General features: G+C 44.6%; 1 protein-coding gene across 1 annotated transcript in view; it reads left to right on the top strand.

Moving 5' to 3' along the window:
- The window catches only part of FBXL17 (F-box and leucine rich repeat protein 17), a 521,801-nt gene that overhangs the window by 484,810 nt on the left and 20,848 nt on the right, over nt 1-16,143 (top strand). The window contains exon 8 of the mRNA XM_070792153.1: nt 11,361-11,503. Coding sequence (XP_070648254.1) covers nt 11,361-11,503 — 143 coding nt within the window. The remainder of the gene's footprint in view (nt 1-11,360; nt 11,504-16,143) is intronic.

The raw sequence follows: 16,143 nt of genomic DNA, 5'->3' as shown, positions 1-16,143 counted from the left end.
AAATATTTATTCTTGCTCCTGATGCATATAAAGACCTTTATAATTTTAAAACTCCTTCATTTGAAGTCTTACTTTTCCACTAGCTTGTTTATCTCATAGGAAGGAAAGCAGGCACAGCCTATAAATAATGCTTGCGTTTCCATTTCAGGATGTGTAGAGCAGGAGAGCCTCTCCCTGAAAGGTCAAGGGCCATAGCCAGCTCGCTCCCTTCCTGAGTCAGACAGTTCCCCCGTGTTACTGTTCGGAACTCGGTAAATCAGAGTCATGTAAAATAATGCCCTGTGTGCAACAGCCTGAAAATTCTAGCACAAGGCAGAGTCTCCACTCTAATGTTCCCACCGTTGGAAGACAGTTTTTGTTTAAGATTTATTTTTCAGTCGATTTTTAGAGGTGTAGAGTTCCTAAAGTGAAGCGTACTCCACAGTCTTTGAAATTTCCACAAGGAAATGAGCATTTGGAAAGTTCTTTATTTCTTCCCTTGAATTTGCTTTCATATTTTAAGAAACTTTAAGACTTTTCATGTCTCCAGAGGATAGATTAAGTTTATTTTACTGGGAGTTTTCTTCAAATTACATGGAAAATTATATGTTGTCTAGAAAGCTATTCTCTGCTATAGCCTAATAATAGAAAAAATATGTATGTGCTTTCCTTCTTCAGCAATTTAATAGTTATTATAGCTTACTGAGTGATTGCAAGGAGAGAGGCACTGAGCTAGGGCTTTGTGGAAGCGTGTGGCGTGGGAAAAGGGAAGAGCACCATTAGCCCTTAGGGAAATGCAAGTGGAGCCCACGGGGAGGCACCGCTTCACGGCCGCTGGAGCGTCTGTAATCGGAGAGACAGATACTACCAGGTGTCGGCACGGCTGTGGGCCCACTGGAGCATTCATACGTTACTGGTGGGAATGTAAACCGGCAGACCCACTTTAGAAAACGCTGTGGCAGTTTCGTAGGAAATGAAGCACACACTTAACTGTATGACCCATTAATCCCATGTCAGGTATTTACCCAAATGAAATGAGAGCACGTGTTCCCACACAGACACCTACGGTGGTGTCCACAGAAGCATGTACCTAATGCCCAGAAAGCAGAGACAACCCAAAGGCCCGTCTGTACTGGAGTGGATGGCTTTTCAGCATTGAGAATGAACAGACTTCCAGTACACACAGCAATAGAGATGAATCTCAGGAACATAATGGACAGCTGAAAAGCCAGAAACAAGTGTGTTGAGTGTTTGACATCCGAAAATAAGAATACTGATCCAGGCAATTGGAAGTCAAGATCGTGGTTGTCCTTCCGGGGGAATGGTAATGACTGGTGTTGGGGATGAGGGTGCTTTAGGGGTGCTGGCCACGCTGTGTGTCTCATCCAGATGCCGTTACACAGCTTTGGCAGCTTGGTCAGAATTCGTCAAGTTGTTCCCTGAGGACTTGTGCAGTCTTCTGCCTGCAGGTTATACTTCCAAAAACTATACTAAGACTATAAGAAAACTGAGTGACGCTTGGTTTCCACAGATTGAGGGGTTCTAGGAAAACACTCTCCACATTCATTGCTACAAAGACTTTACCGTCTAGTGGGAAGACAGGCTTGTTGATAAATAATTCTAATATGAAACCAACTCTTAGCAGTGCTGCATTAGAGATATATATAAGTGCAGCGAAGTAAAGGAAAACACCTAACAAAAAAAGGAGACTGGCAAAAACGTTATAGGCTGTAGTCACCGTTGGGTTTGCTTCATAATACTGGGCTGCTGCTGCTGCTGCTAAGTCGCTTCAGTCGTGTCCAGCTCTGTGCGACCCCATAGAGGGCAGCCCACCAGGCTCCCCCGTCCCCGGAATTCTCCAGGCAAGAACACTGGAGTGGGAGGAACAGAATAATGTTTAAAAGTGGAAGACAGGCTACACATTAGAAGGGAAGTGAAAGTGAAGTCTCTCAGTCATGTCCGACTCTTTTCGACCCCCTGGACTGTAGCCCACCACAGTCCTCCGTCGATGGGATTCTCCAGGCAAGAGTGCTGGAGTGGGTTGCCATTCCCTTCTCCATACATTACAAACAAAGGAATTAAAGCTTTGGATTATGTACAAGGAGTTGGGACTGTTGGAGAGACAAAGTTGGTTTCAAATATCAGAACACAGAAGTTGTTTATATCCTTCAAGATAAGTTCCTCTGTTTTCAGTTGACTGCCTTTGTCTGAGTTGTAGGTTATTTTGTTCCAGAGGTTCTCAGCCATGAGTGCATGTTGGGATCACAGGAGCTTTTATAGCTGCTCCCGAGTCAGAATCTCCAGGGCTGGGACTCGGGTGTCTGTCCTCTTTCTAGGCGCCTGTGAGTCTCCTGGACCGCCGGGGCTGGAGCCCCTGCTGGAGTCCTGCAGGGCAGAGGGAGCCTTCACTGGGACCATCACACAACAAGAAGGGCCTCTCTTTGTTTTGGGAGCTACTGTGGCTTTCACAAAGAAGAGCACTTTTCATATTCATCTCTTTGTACCTGTGCCAAGAAATTTCTTTGCAAATGGCTTTTATCCAAGTATGACATGAAAGATGTTAATCCTACTGTTAAATTTTAACCTTAATTCTTTCCAGCACTGGGGCATTGCTTCTGATTTTATTACAGGTACATAGATCCACAGCAGACGATAGAACTGCAAAGGACAAAATGGCACGTGTGGGTCACTTGTTAATGCACTCACATGACTAATCTTTCTCCTGTGGGGGAAAGATGTATTTTTAGTCCTAACATTTTTATATCAGATCTTTCAATGTAAAAATAATACCTGCTTTCCCTTAGAAAATGTTAGTCCTCTCCCTAGTTCATTCACTTGATGTTGCTTGTTAACTTATCCATTTTCTGTCTCTTTGTTTTCAGATAAATTTTAGAATCACAGAAAAGTTGCAGAAATAGTAAAGGGTTCATATGTATTCTTCACCCAGCTACCTCTGATGTTGACAGCTTATATAACCATAGTGCAATTATCAAACAAGGAAATTAACTTGAAACGATAAGACTCACTGAGCTACAAATCTTATTTGAATTTTACCAAATTTTCCCTGGATTTCCGTGTCTGGTCCAGGATTCAATCCAGGATATCACACTGTGCTGATACCTGGTTGTCAGGTCTCCTTACACCCCTCCAGTCTGTGACAGTTCCTCATTCTTTTCTGACCCTTCATTATCTTGACCCTTCTGTTGACTACTGGTGAATCATTTATAGAATGTTTCTCACTTGGGTTTATGTGGTGTTCTCTTATGAGTAGATTGAAATTATTTATTTTGGTGAATAATTATTTGCAGAAATAATTAGATGATACATTATGTCTGTATATGTTATTACTAGTGTTGTCAATTGTGATTATTTGGGTAAGATGGTATCTGCTAAGTCTCTCCACTATAAAGTTACAACCCTTGATAGTTGATAAATACCTTTGGTGGCTCACACAGTAAAGAATCCGCCTGCAAAGCAGGAGACTTGGGTTCAATCCCTGGGTGGTGAGGAAGATCCCTTGGAGAAGGGAATGGCAACCCATCCCAGTAATCTTGCCTGGAAAATTCCATGGACAGAGGAGTCTGGCAGGCTACAGTCCATGGGATCACGAAGAGTTGGACATGACTGAGCAACTAACACACACACAGGTATCTTTAGCACTCTGCCAATATTATGTTTCACCTCAAAACTTTCATTCACTGATTTCAGCATCCACTGGTATATCTTGCCTGTAGTAATTAATACTGTGGTCTTCACCTGATGACATTTCTTCATTTCCCTTATTCCTTATATGTTAATTAATTGGAGTTCTTCTATAACATGCCTTCCCCGGCTGTTTGTTTGTATCAGTATGAAGCTGTGAATGCTTGTTCAATTTTCTGAATCATAATCCAGTATTATCATTGTTTATTTTGCTGCTCAAATTGTTCTAGCTGCAGCCATTGGCAACTCCTGATTGAATCCACTGTCCTTTCGATACACCCTCACTCTTTCGTAAGCACGTCTTTTTTTCTACAATCACAAGATACCGAAGAATCGGCTTCTACTGAATCACTAACTCATACCCCTGCAAGAAATAGATTTTCTAACTAGAGTGCAGTAATTTGCTGACAGTTCTGTTTGGTTTTCACTTTACAACATTCAGTCACAATCGTGTTTCCAAAGTGACTTACTTCTTAGTTCCATCCCCTTCAGCGTGGCCATATTACTGGTCCTGGTCTCGGTGTTCATCTGTAACAGTTAGGTTCACTTCTTCCTGTAGGTATTCTGCTTGGGCAGAATATCCTGGTTCGTTTTATTTTCTTTATTTTGGGAGATATATAAAACATTACTCTGGTTTAGAGAGTCAAGTTCAGGTCAGTTCAGTCACTCAGTCGTGTCTGACTCTTTGTGACCCCATGAACCACAGCACGCCAGGCCTCCCTGTCCATCACCAACTCCCAGACTCCACCCAAACCCATGTCCATTGAGTCGGTGATGCCATCCAGCCATCTCATCCTCTGTTGTCCCCTTCTCCTACCACCTTCAATCTTTCCCAGCATCAGGGTCTTTTCAAATGAATTAGTTCTTTGCATCAGGTGCCAAAGTACTGGAGTTTCGGCTTCAACGTCAGTCCTTCCAATGAATATTCGGGACTAATTTCCTTGAGGATGGACTGGTTGGATCTCCTTGCAGTCCAAGGGACTCTCAAGAGTCTTCTCCAACACCACAGTTCAAAAGCATCAATTCTTCAGTGCTCAGCTTTCATTATGGTCCAACTCTCACATCCATACATGACCACTGGAAAAACCATAGCCTTGACTAGATGGACCTTTGTTGGCAAAGTAATGTCTCTGCTTTTTAATATGCTGTCTAGACTGGTCATAGCTTTTCTTCTAAGGAGTAGGCGTCTTTTAATTTCATGGCTGCAATCATCATCTGCAGTGATTTTGGAGCCCAGAAAAATAAAGTCTGCCACTGTTTCCCCATCTATTTGCCATGAAGTGACAGGACCGGAAGCCATGGTCTTAGTTTTCTGAATGTTGAGCTTTAAGCCAACTTTTCACTGTGCTCTTTCACTTTCATCAAGAGGCTTTTTAGCTCTTCTTCGCTTTCTGCCATAAGGGTGGTGTCAAAGCTAGAGCCAAAGAGATATTCCAAGCAGTATGTGCTCCTCCTCACCCCACCCCACATTCCATACCCTGTCCTTTTCTGCCCTTCCCCACCAGCCCCCTACAGTTAAACAGTCTCTGTAGTTTCTACTATGTCTTTCCCATACTCCTTTCATACAAAGGAGCAGATTCCTGTTTTTAATTCTGTTATGCTTTGCATGGTGGTAGCACATCATGGTGGAGAAGGCAATGACAAGCCACACCAGTACTCTTGCCTAGAAAATCCCATGGACAGAGGAGCCTGGTGGGCTACAGTCCATGGGGTCACCACGAGTCGGTCTCGACTGGGCGACTTCACTTTCACTTTTCACTTTCATGCAATGGAGAAGGAAATGGCAACCCACTCCAGTGTTCTTGCCTGGAGAATCCCAGGGACGGCAGAGCCTGGTGGGCCGCCGTCTGTGGGGTCGCACAGAGTCAGACACAACTGAAGCGACTTAGCAGCAGCAGCAGCAGCAGCAGCACATCATGGAAACTCTTTTGTAGTTGATTTTTTCACTGAATGACTTGAAAGTTCCTAGTGATCTTCCCCATTTAACGTTTTTAAAGCCGCCTGGTGTTCCGTTGTGAGGCTGTGGCACAGCTTGTGTAAGCACTCTCCTGTGTGTGGGCATTATGCCGTTTCCATTATTTTGGAACAATCAGTTCTTTAATGAATAAACTTGTACTTGTATAATTTTGTGTAATTAGAAGTATATATTCTTGGAAGGAAAGTTATGACCAACCTAGACAGCATATTAAAAAGCAGAGACATTACTTTGCCAACAAAGGTCCGTCTAGTCAAGGCTATGGTTTTTCCTGTGGTCATGTATGGATGTGAGAGTTGGACTATAAAGAAAGCTGAGCGCCGAAGAACTGATGCTTTTGAACTGTGGTGTTGGAGAAGACTCTTGAGAGTCTCTTGGACTGCAAGGAGATCCAACCAATCCATCCTAAAGGAGATCAATTCTGAATGTTCATTGGAGGGACTGATGTTGAAGCTGAAACTCCAGTACTTTGGCCACCTGATGCGAAGAGCTGACTCATTTGAAAAGACTCTGATGCTGGGAAAGATTGAGGGCAGGAGGAGAAGGGGATGACAGAGGAGGAGATGGCTGGATGGCATCACTGACTCAATGGACATGGGTTTGGGTGGACTCCAGGAGTTGGTGATGGACAGGGAGGCCTGGCGTGCTGCAGTTCATGGGGTCACAAAGAGTTGGACATGATTGAGCAACTGAGCTGAACTGATTCAGGGTAGATTCGTAGAAATGGCGTTCCTTTGTCAAAATTGACTACATACATGCTCATGTCATTCAGTTACTCTGTTTGCCTATGGAAACACCTTTCAGTGAGTTCATGTATTACCTTGATCATCATATGTTTCTGAATTACAGCTTTGAATTTGTGTCACTTTTTAAAATTTAACTTTATTAGTTATACTTAGCATGTTAAAACATATTAAAATTGCATTTGGGATACGGAATTAGTCTTGCATAATTCATGCTTTGCCAAGGCTTAATAAGTGCCATTGTAATATGTCAGCAGCCCCTCGTGAAGACAGTAATCGTGCATGCCACGTACCCTGTCCTCCCTGGCGCAGTCTATGAGTTCACGATCACTGGCGCAGAGGAGAATTCAAGAACTCCAGCAGGGACATAGTGACGAAGCATTTACGTAATGCTGTCATTTGCCCAGAGCTTTTCACGTTTCAAAGCTCGTTCAAGTCCTCATCTTTCGTCCACTGGACCACTGTAGAATGGTGTGGGGAAATGTCTAATCAGTCACTGTGTTTATGTAGTGCAAAGTCCTCTACACGTATTTTCTCACTTGAACCTCAGACCAACCCTGTGAAGTAGGCAGAACAATTAGTCATCCTCCCTATTGTGCAGGTAAGGGAGCTGAGACACAGGAAAGTTACAATGTTATTCTAAGTTCAACATCTACTAAGTAGTGAGGCCAGAAGTGAATTTGAGACCATACCACAATACTGGTTTAGCAGCTCGTGGAAAATGAAAAAATATCCAAAGGTAGGACATACTCACAGAGAGGTAAATTCCTCAGTATATACTTTGGGATTGAAGGGTTCTCTTGGACCCTGTTTTACAGATACAGGGCAACTTCTTGGCTACCCTGAGCTGTAACGTCTCAGTCCTGAATGGTGGCAAGGGGAAGTATGTTCTGAGTAGACACAGCCTCCTCCGCCCCTGGCGCTGCCGCCAGGACAGTGGGCCCTTGCCCTGGAGTCACACCGTCACCATTTGCACCCTCGTTTTGCCACTCCGTAGGCGTGGGCCTTGGAGAGGCACTCAGCCCGTTTTCTTACCTCTACCATGCCTGTCTTTTTGTAGGTCTATTTGTCATTGTTGTCCAGTTGCTCAGTCTTGTCCGCCACTTTGCGACCCCATGGACTGCAGCACGCCAGGTTTCCCTTCTTTCACCATCTCCCAGAATTTGCTCAAACTCGTGTCCATTGAGTCGGTGATGCCATCCAACCTTCTCATCCTCTGTCGTCCCCTTCTCCTCCTGCCTTCAATCTTGCCCAGCATCAGGGTCTTTTCCAATGAGTCAGCTCTTCGTATCAGGTGGCCAAAGTTTTGGAGTTTCAGCTTCAGCATCAGTCCTTCCAGTGAACACTCAAGACTGATTTCCTTTAGGATGGACTGGCTGGATCTCCCTGCTGACCAAGGGACTCTCAGGAGTCTTCTCCAACACCACAATTCAAAACCATCAATTCTTAAGCTTTACAGTCCAACTCTCACATCCATACATGACTACTTTTGGGTCACTGGAAGGATTAAAAGTAACTTTATCAGAAAGACTCCCTGGTGCCATCTAGACATCACTCTGACAGTGATCATTCCATTTCCTTCAAAGCGCTTTTACAGTTTAGAATTATGTGTACTTCTGCGTTTGCTTCACATCTATGTCTCCTCCTAGAATATGGGCTTCTTGGCATCTAGGACTCTGCTTAGCTTTCCTCCTCTTTGTATCTCTTAGGCCCAGTGCTCCTAATCACTGAATGAACATGTCTTGCCTCCATCCACCACTTCCTTGGCCCTGTTTTCATTTCAGCCACGCAGGATGACCTGCAGCTCCCCCATCCCTTCACGTCTCTCTACCCTTCCACGTGCTATTTCCTTAGCCTGCCACGCCAGCCCTCACGCCTGTGTTTTTCTGGAGAATCCTTTCTCAAGATCCTTCAAGACCTGGCTCAGCTCTTCCACGAGGGCTCCCATGACCCCTCTTGTCCCTTGAAGACTGAGGGGCTGCCCTGTCCCTTGGCATGTCTCTGTAATAGAGCTGGCCACGTTGCAGTCATTGGTATGTTCAGCGAATATTTTCAAGAACTGACTCTGTAGTGGGCACATGCTAGGTGCTGAGGATACAGCAGTGGATAGATCTGTCGTTCCAATGGGAAAAGTGAACAACAACAGCGAAAAAAGCGCATAAGTAAGCAAACAAGTAATAGCGAGAAAATGATGGAGTAATTGGTTCTGAGACGCTGACCTTTGCCTTGAGATCTGGAAATGAGAAGTTTGGGGGTGAAAGCGATGGGGGTGAGCCCTGTGTTGTGACTGTTTACCTGGCTGTTCCCCTCCCCGCCCCCTGCCCCTCCTGACCGGCCCTCTGTGACCCTGTGTGGCCCCTGGTGCCCCGCCCTGGCCCTGCAGCCTGCGGCCTCGCCGGGGCTGGGCCAGGGTTCCGGGCTCCCGGCGCTGAGTGCACCCGGGGCAGGCTGCCGGCCGCCGCGCAGCTCGCTGGCTCCAGCCTGCTACCTCGTGATGACGGGAAGGCTCTCCCGGCATTCTGCGACCCAGTTCCCTGGTCTTTAAAAAGGAACTAATACTAAGACTTTGTGGAGTTGCTGTCAGGATTAAATGAGAAAGCGCGCCTGAAATTCCTAGCCCCGAGCGCAGCACCTGGTCGTCAGTAAGTGCCGGAGAAAAGGCTCTAGCGTGCTCCCAAAGTTTTTGTTGCATCAGTGAATGAGTTAAGGAAAAGGAAAATTTAATTCTTACCTCAGTAAACAGAACCATGGCAAAACAGAGACTGAATACCTTGATGGTATCTTCAGCTGTCTTATTTATGGTGTGTTTTAATTCAGACAAAAAAGAAGGGAAAAAAAGGAAATTGCCATTCACTAGTGATTTCAGCCCCTAGAACCAGTAGTTGGTAACGTTCGTGTGCTCACCAAGCGGCCTCGGGAAACTCCGCTGGTCATTTGATGGACTGTCGTCTGCAGAGTGCGGAGCTTTCACGTTCCAGCCCCAAGCCTCGACAGAAATACACAGTCCACCCGTGGGGGGTCGCCTTGCATCTGGCGCTCCTTCTTTTGAGATCATAATTCGAGTACTTTGTAGTGAAAGGGATTTCTTTTCGTGCCTTCTACTTCTTCTGTCATAAGAGAGCCTGAGGATATCATAACCAATGAATTTTATGACACTACCAGAGATAGCACCAGCTTTCTTAGGTCAGGAACACCGATAGGATTAGCCTGAGGTGCTGCTTATACCACACAAAAAAATCACTCTGACCGCACAGCACACCTTGGGCAGATGGCTCCTGCCCTGTCCCGCCTCCTCGGAAAACTAAATGCCAGAGTAGCATGTACACAGTTGAGAACATCAGCGAATTGATATGCTGAGGAACTTCTGGGAATTTTTTTTTCTTCCTTATATTAATTGCATTTTCACTGGAAACACTGGGATCATGATTATTGTTTTTATAAACTGCAAATATCTGACTCATTAGGAATGCTTTGATACTTGAATACATAGGCATGAGTTTTCTAGTTTAAAAAATTACTGAGATAATTAGCAAAGAGATTTTTGCTATGTGTTTTTTTCCCTGCAAGCTTTAAGAGTTAACATTTATTTACACGAGTACTTCACTCTGCTCTTATCATTCTAATCAATGGGAAAATATCGGCTGCTTTTAATGTCACAGGAATCAACTCATCCTATCTTAGAATGAGAAATAATTAGCAAACAATTATTATTCCTTTTAATATTTGTGGCGTTGTTTTCAGAGTTTTCCTTTACAAACCAAGGCACCGTAAACGTTTTCTGGCTGGAGGTATTGAAATCTGTTTTGCTGTGCTGCGAGGGTAGAGGTGTGTATGTTTCACTAGAAGTCTGTAGGCAAGAGCCACACTCTCCGGCTGGACGCTCTGACAGGGTGACAGGTTATGGAGCCCTGCAGTGATGTGTGGTGTGCATCACAGACTGTGGGGTAAACTCTGTGCATCAGTAGAGGTACAGGCTGAAGAGTCGAGTAGACTAGGGCAGGGATGGTGTTTGTGTGACAGGCTCCTTCCCTATGTCAGTAGGAGGAACACTTCCCATACGGTGAGGACATTCACCATAACAAATGCTGCTGCTGCTGCTGCTAAGTCACTTCAGTCATGTCCGACTCTGTGCGACCCCAGAGACGGCAGCCTGCCAGGCTTCCCCGTCCCTGGGATTCTCCAGGCAAGAACACTGGAGTGGGTTGCCATTTCCTTCTCCGATGCATGCAAGTGAAAAGTCAAAGTGAGGTCGCTCAGTCGTGTCCAACTCTCAGCGACCTCATGGACTGCAGCCCACCAGGCTCTTCCATCCATGGGATTTTCCAGGCAAGAGTACTGGAGTGGGGTATCATTGCCTTCTCCGTAACAAATGCTAGCACCAGCTAAATTCAACTGTATGTGTAATGTCCTCTTAATTCCCAGCTGTCTCAAGAAGGACTAATGTGAAAAATATTATATTCTCTTACATTTTACAGATCATGAACAGATGGGGGAAAAAATGTGCCAATTGGTAAAGAAATTCATATGCAGAATCACACACCTCAAAATGGTGTTTCTGAAGGTTTTTCTTTTTAAAAATTATTAAATTTATCTTGGGTAAAATTTAATTACTCCTTGGGGGTTTCCTGTAATGTTATATGCGTAATTCATTTGAGTGTATGCCCTCTACAGATATGAATGTTTGGAAGTACAGGTAACCTTGTAATGAATTAAACTGATAAAAGGTTGTGTTCCAATAAAGGGGAAATTATGGAATGATTATTCACTTTGTGAAAGGCTCTGTCATAGGGCACGCTTTCCTAAAGCATTTTAAATTGGATTTCGTTTACGAAACATTCGTTTATACACAACATTTCAGGAACAAATGTAGTGAGGAAATGAGGGAAATAGTCATAATAAGATAGAGATCCCTTATGCTGCTGACATTTGTGCTTCCTGTCTTCCTCTGTCTCCCCTTGCAGCTCTGATAGCCATTGGGCGATACAGCATGACAATAGAGACCGTGGACGTTGGATGGTGTAAGGAGATTACAGACCAAGGAGCCACCCTGATTGCACAGAGCAGCAAGTCTTTAAGATACTTGGGGCTGATGAGATGTGATAAAGTGAGTTGCCTGTCAAACTCCTTTCCTACATGTTAGTGTCGTTTACAGCTTGATATTAGATTCTTCTCTCCCTGGGTATATATGTATACATGCACATACTTATGTTATTACATTGACCTATCCCACGTTGAAGGTCAGGAAGGGCGGCGGTGAGGAGATACCCCTCGTCCAAGGTAAGGAGCAATGGCTGCGCTTTGCTGGAGCAGCCGTGAAGAGATACCCCACGCCCAAGGTAAGAGAAACCCACGTAAGACCGTAGGTGTTGCAAGAGGGCATCAGAGGGCAAACACACTGAAACCATACTCACAGAAAACTAGTCAGTCTAATCACACTAGGACCACAGCCTTGTCTAACTCAATGAAACTAAGCCATGCCCGTGGGGAAACCCAAGATGGGCAGGTCATGGTGGAGAGATCTGACAGAATGTGGTCCACTGGAGAAGGGAATGGCACTTCCCTTCTTCAGTATTCTTACCTTGAGAACCCCATGAACAGTATGAAAAGGCAAAATGATAGGATATTGAAAGGGGAACTCCCCAGGTCAGTAGGTGCCCAATATGCTACTGGAGATCAGTGGAGAAATAACTCCAGAAAGAATGAAGGGACGGAGCCAAAGCAAAAAGAATACCCAGCTGTGGATGTGACTGGTGATAGAAGCAAGGTCCAATGCTGTAAAGAGCAATATTGCATAGGAACCTGGAATGTCAGGTCCATGAATCAAGGCAAATTGGAAGTGGTCAAACAAGAGATGGCAAGAGTGAATGTCGACATTCTAGGAATCAGCGAACTGAAATGGACTGGAATGGGTGAATTTAACTCAGATGACCATTATATCTACTACTGCGGGCAGGAATCCCTCAGAAGAAATGCAGTGGCCATCATGGTCAACAAAAGAGTCCGAAATGCAGTACTTGGATGCAATCTCAAAAACAACAGAATGATCTCTGTTCGTTTCCAAGGCAAACCATTCAGTATCACAGTAATCCAAGTCTATGTCCCAATCAGTAACACTGAAGAAGCTGAAGTTGAACGGTTCTATGAAGACCTACAAGACCTTTTAGAACTAACACCCCAAAAAGATGTCCTTTTCATTATAGGTGACTGGAATGCAAAAGTAGGAAGTCAAGAAACACCTGGAGTAACAGGCAAATTTGGCCTTGGAGTACGGAATGAAGCAGGGCAAAGACTAATAGAGTTTTGCCAAGAAAATGCACTGGTCATAACAAACACCCTCTTCCAACAACACAAGAGAAGACTCTATACATGGACATCACCAGATGGTCAACACTGAAATCAGATTGATTATATTCTTTGCAGCCAAAGATGGAGAAGCTCTATACAGTCAGCAAAAACAAGACCAGGAGCTGACTGTGACTCAGACCATGAACTCCTTATTGCCAAATTCAGACTTAAATTGAAGAAAGTAGGGAAAACCACTAGACCATTCAGGTATGACCTAAATCAAATCCCTTATGATTATACAGTGGAAGTGAGAAATAGATTTAAGGGCCTAGATCTGATAGATAGAGTGCCTGATGAACTATGGAATGAGGTTCATGACATTGTACAGGAGACAGGGATCAAGACCATCCCCATGGAAAAGAAATGCAAAAAAGCAAAATGGCTGTCTGAGGAGGCCTCACAAATAGCTGTGAAAGGAAGAGAAGTGAAAAGCAAAGGAGAAAAGGAAAGATATAAACATCTGAATGCAGAGTTCCAAAGAATAGCAAGAAGAGATAAGAAAGCCTTCTTCAGCAATCAATGCAAAGAAATAGAGGAAAACAACAGAATAGGAAAGATGAGAGATCTCTTCAAGAAAATCACAGATACCAAAGGAACATTTCATGCAAAGATGGGCTCGATAAAGGACAGAAATGGTATGGACCTAACAGAAGCAGAAGATATTAAGAAGAGATGGCAAGAATACACAGAAGAACTGTACAAAAAAGATCTTCACAACCCAGATAATCACGATGGTGTGATCACTGACCTAGAGCCAAACATCCTGGAATGTGAAGTCAAGTGGGCCTTAGAAAGCATCACTATGAACAAAGCTAGTGGAGGTGATGGAATTCCAGTTGAGCTATTCCAAATCCTGAAAGATGATGCTGTGAAAGTGCTGCACTCAATATGCCAGCAAATTTGGAAAACTCAGCAGTGGCCACAGGACTGGAAAAGGTCAGTTTTCATTCCAATCCCAAAGAAAGGCAATGCCAAAGAATGCTCAAACTACCGCACAATTGCACTCATCTCACATGCTAGTAAAGTAATACTCAAAATTCTCCAAGCCAGGCTTCAGCAGTATGTGAACCGTGAACTTCCTGATGTTCTAGCTGGTTTTAGAAAAGGCAGAGGAACTAGAGATCAAATTGCCAACATCCTCTGGATCATGGAAAAAGCAAGAGAGTTCCAGAAAAGCATCTATTTCTGCTTTATTGACTATGCTAAAGCCTTTGACTGTGTGGATCACAATCAACTGTGGAAAATTCTGAAAGAGATGGGAATACCAGACCACCTGATCTGCCTCTTGAGAAACCTGTATGCAGGTCAGGAAGCAACAGTTAGAACTGGACATGGAACAACAGACTGGTTCCAAATAGGAAAAGGAGTACGTCAAGGCTGCATATTGTCACCCTGTTTATTTAACTTATATGCAGAGTACATCATGAGAAACGCTGGACTGGAAGAAACACAAGTTGGAATCAAGATTGCCGGGAGAAATATCAATAACCTCAGATATGCAGATGACACCACCCTTATGGCAGAAAGTGAAGAGGAACTCAAAAGCCTCTTGATGAAAGTGAAAGTGGAGAGTGAAAAAGTTGGCTTAAAGCTCAACATTCAGAAAACGAAGATCATGGCATCCAGTCCCATCACTTCATGGAAATAGATGGGGAAACAGTGTCAGACTTTATTTTTCTGGGCTCCAAAATCACTACAGATGGTGACTGCAGCCATGAAATTAAAAGACGCTTACTCCTTGTAAGGAAAGTTATGACCAACCTAGATAGCATATTCAAAAGCAGAGACATTACTTTGCCAACAAAGGTTCATCTAGTCAAGGCTATGGTTTTTCCTGTGGTCATGTATGGATGTGAGAGTTGGACTGTGAAGAAGGCTGAGCACCGAAGAATTGATGCTTTTGAACTGTGGTGTTGGAGAAGACTCTTGAGAGTCCCTTGGACTGCAAGGAGATCCAACCAGTCCATTCTGAAGGAGATCAGCCCTGGGATTTCTTTGGAAGGAATGATGCTAAAGCTGAAGTTCCAGTACTTTGGCCACCTCATGCGAAGAGTTGACTCATTGGAAAAGACTCTGATGCTGGGAGGGATTGGGGGCAGGAGGAGAAGGGGACGACAGAGGATGAGATGGCTGGATGGCATCACTGACTCGATGGACGTGAGTCTGAGTGAACTCCGGGAGTTGGTGATGGACAGGGAGGCCTGGCGTGCTGCGATTCATGGGGTCGCAAAGAGTCGGACACGACTGAGCGACTGATCTGATCTGATCTGATGTTATTACAGGTATGCATGGTAAGCTGCCTGGTTTTCTAAAGTAATCTGAGATGATTTTTGAATATCTGTGTTTAAAAATGAATGTTTGTGCTTATGCAGAAAGGAAACAGCAATCACACTCAACTTAGATTTTGGCTTCCTGTCCATAAGTCCGTGGACCACGATTAAACGTGTTTGCACGGCACCCTACAGTGTGCATGGCTTAACAGTAAAATTCCACTCAGGGTTCCGAGTTTCCTACAGCAGTAAGTTGGAAAGCCCACTGCCAGATGATTCTGTCGCAGTCTGAAGTGTGCGATTCCACTGCTCAACGTCTTTGTGTTCTGGCCCTCGGGGGGCAAGAAGGGGCCAGTGAGGCAGTGTTAGGTGGGAATCTCCACACTTCAGATGCTGCTTTTCACACGTGTTGAGAAGCAGTCCCAGAGGCCCCACCGAAGGTCAGTGGAGCTGGCCAGAGGCGTGAGCCTGAGTTTGAGAAGTTGGGCTGCATCTAATAAAGATGATCAAAAGCTGACCTGATAACCAGGCGTTGGAGAGGCACTCTCCCCTTTGCCTCTTTTTACGTTTTCCCTGGTAACAGATCTAGGAGACGGTCGTTTGTACTGTGAAGGGGAGAAAACGGAGCTCAGAAGGACCAGGCACTGGCCCTAGACCCCTCATCCAGGGTGGTGCCCCAGATCTTCAAGTCTGTGTCCAGTGCCAGGGGCCCACCCCAGGGGCTGTCTCCAGGGAAGGGGTGCTTCCTTGAAAAAGACCCACCTCAGCTACTGGCTCTGAAAATGTTGGCAGCTTGTAACAATTTATACACGTGTGCTACTTTTTGTGATTGGTGATTAGGGACAATGAAGCAAAAGAGCGTGAAGCTAAATATAGATGCCTCTCAAAGGACCTGTATTTTCTAAATGTAGCAAATCTGGGGACAAATAAGAATGGCCCAAATTCTCTGTGTGCTTTGTCAGTTTTGTTAATTGACCTAGTTCTTTTTTCCAGATGTTTTACAATCCAAACTTACACCAGACCTCTCCAGTTAGTTATGATTAGAGAGATTTTATATACTCAGCCCAGCCTAGAAAGCTGACTGAGTTTATTACTGAGCAACAGTGGAGACCCCAGGGTGGCAAGTCTC

The sequence above is a fragment of the Bos indicus genome, chromosome 7, assembly GCF_029378745.1.
Source record: "Bos indicus isolate NIAB-ARS_2022 breed Sahiwal x Tharparkar chromosome 7, NIAB-ARS_B.indTharparkar_mat_pri_1.0, whole genome shotgun sequence".
Classification (NCBI taxonomy): Eukaryota; Metazoa; Chordata; class Mammalia; order Artiodactyla; family Bovidae; genus Bos; species Bos indicus.
Note: the sequence above shows the minus strand (reverse complement) of the source record. Positions and strands in the feature narration are given on the sequence as shown.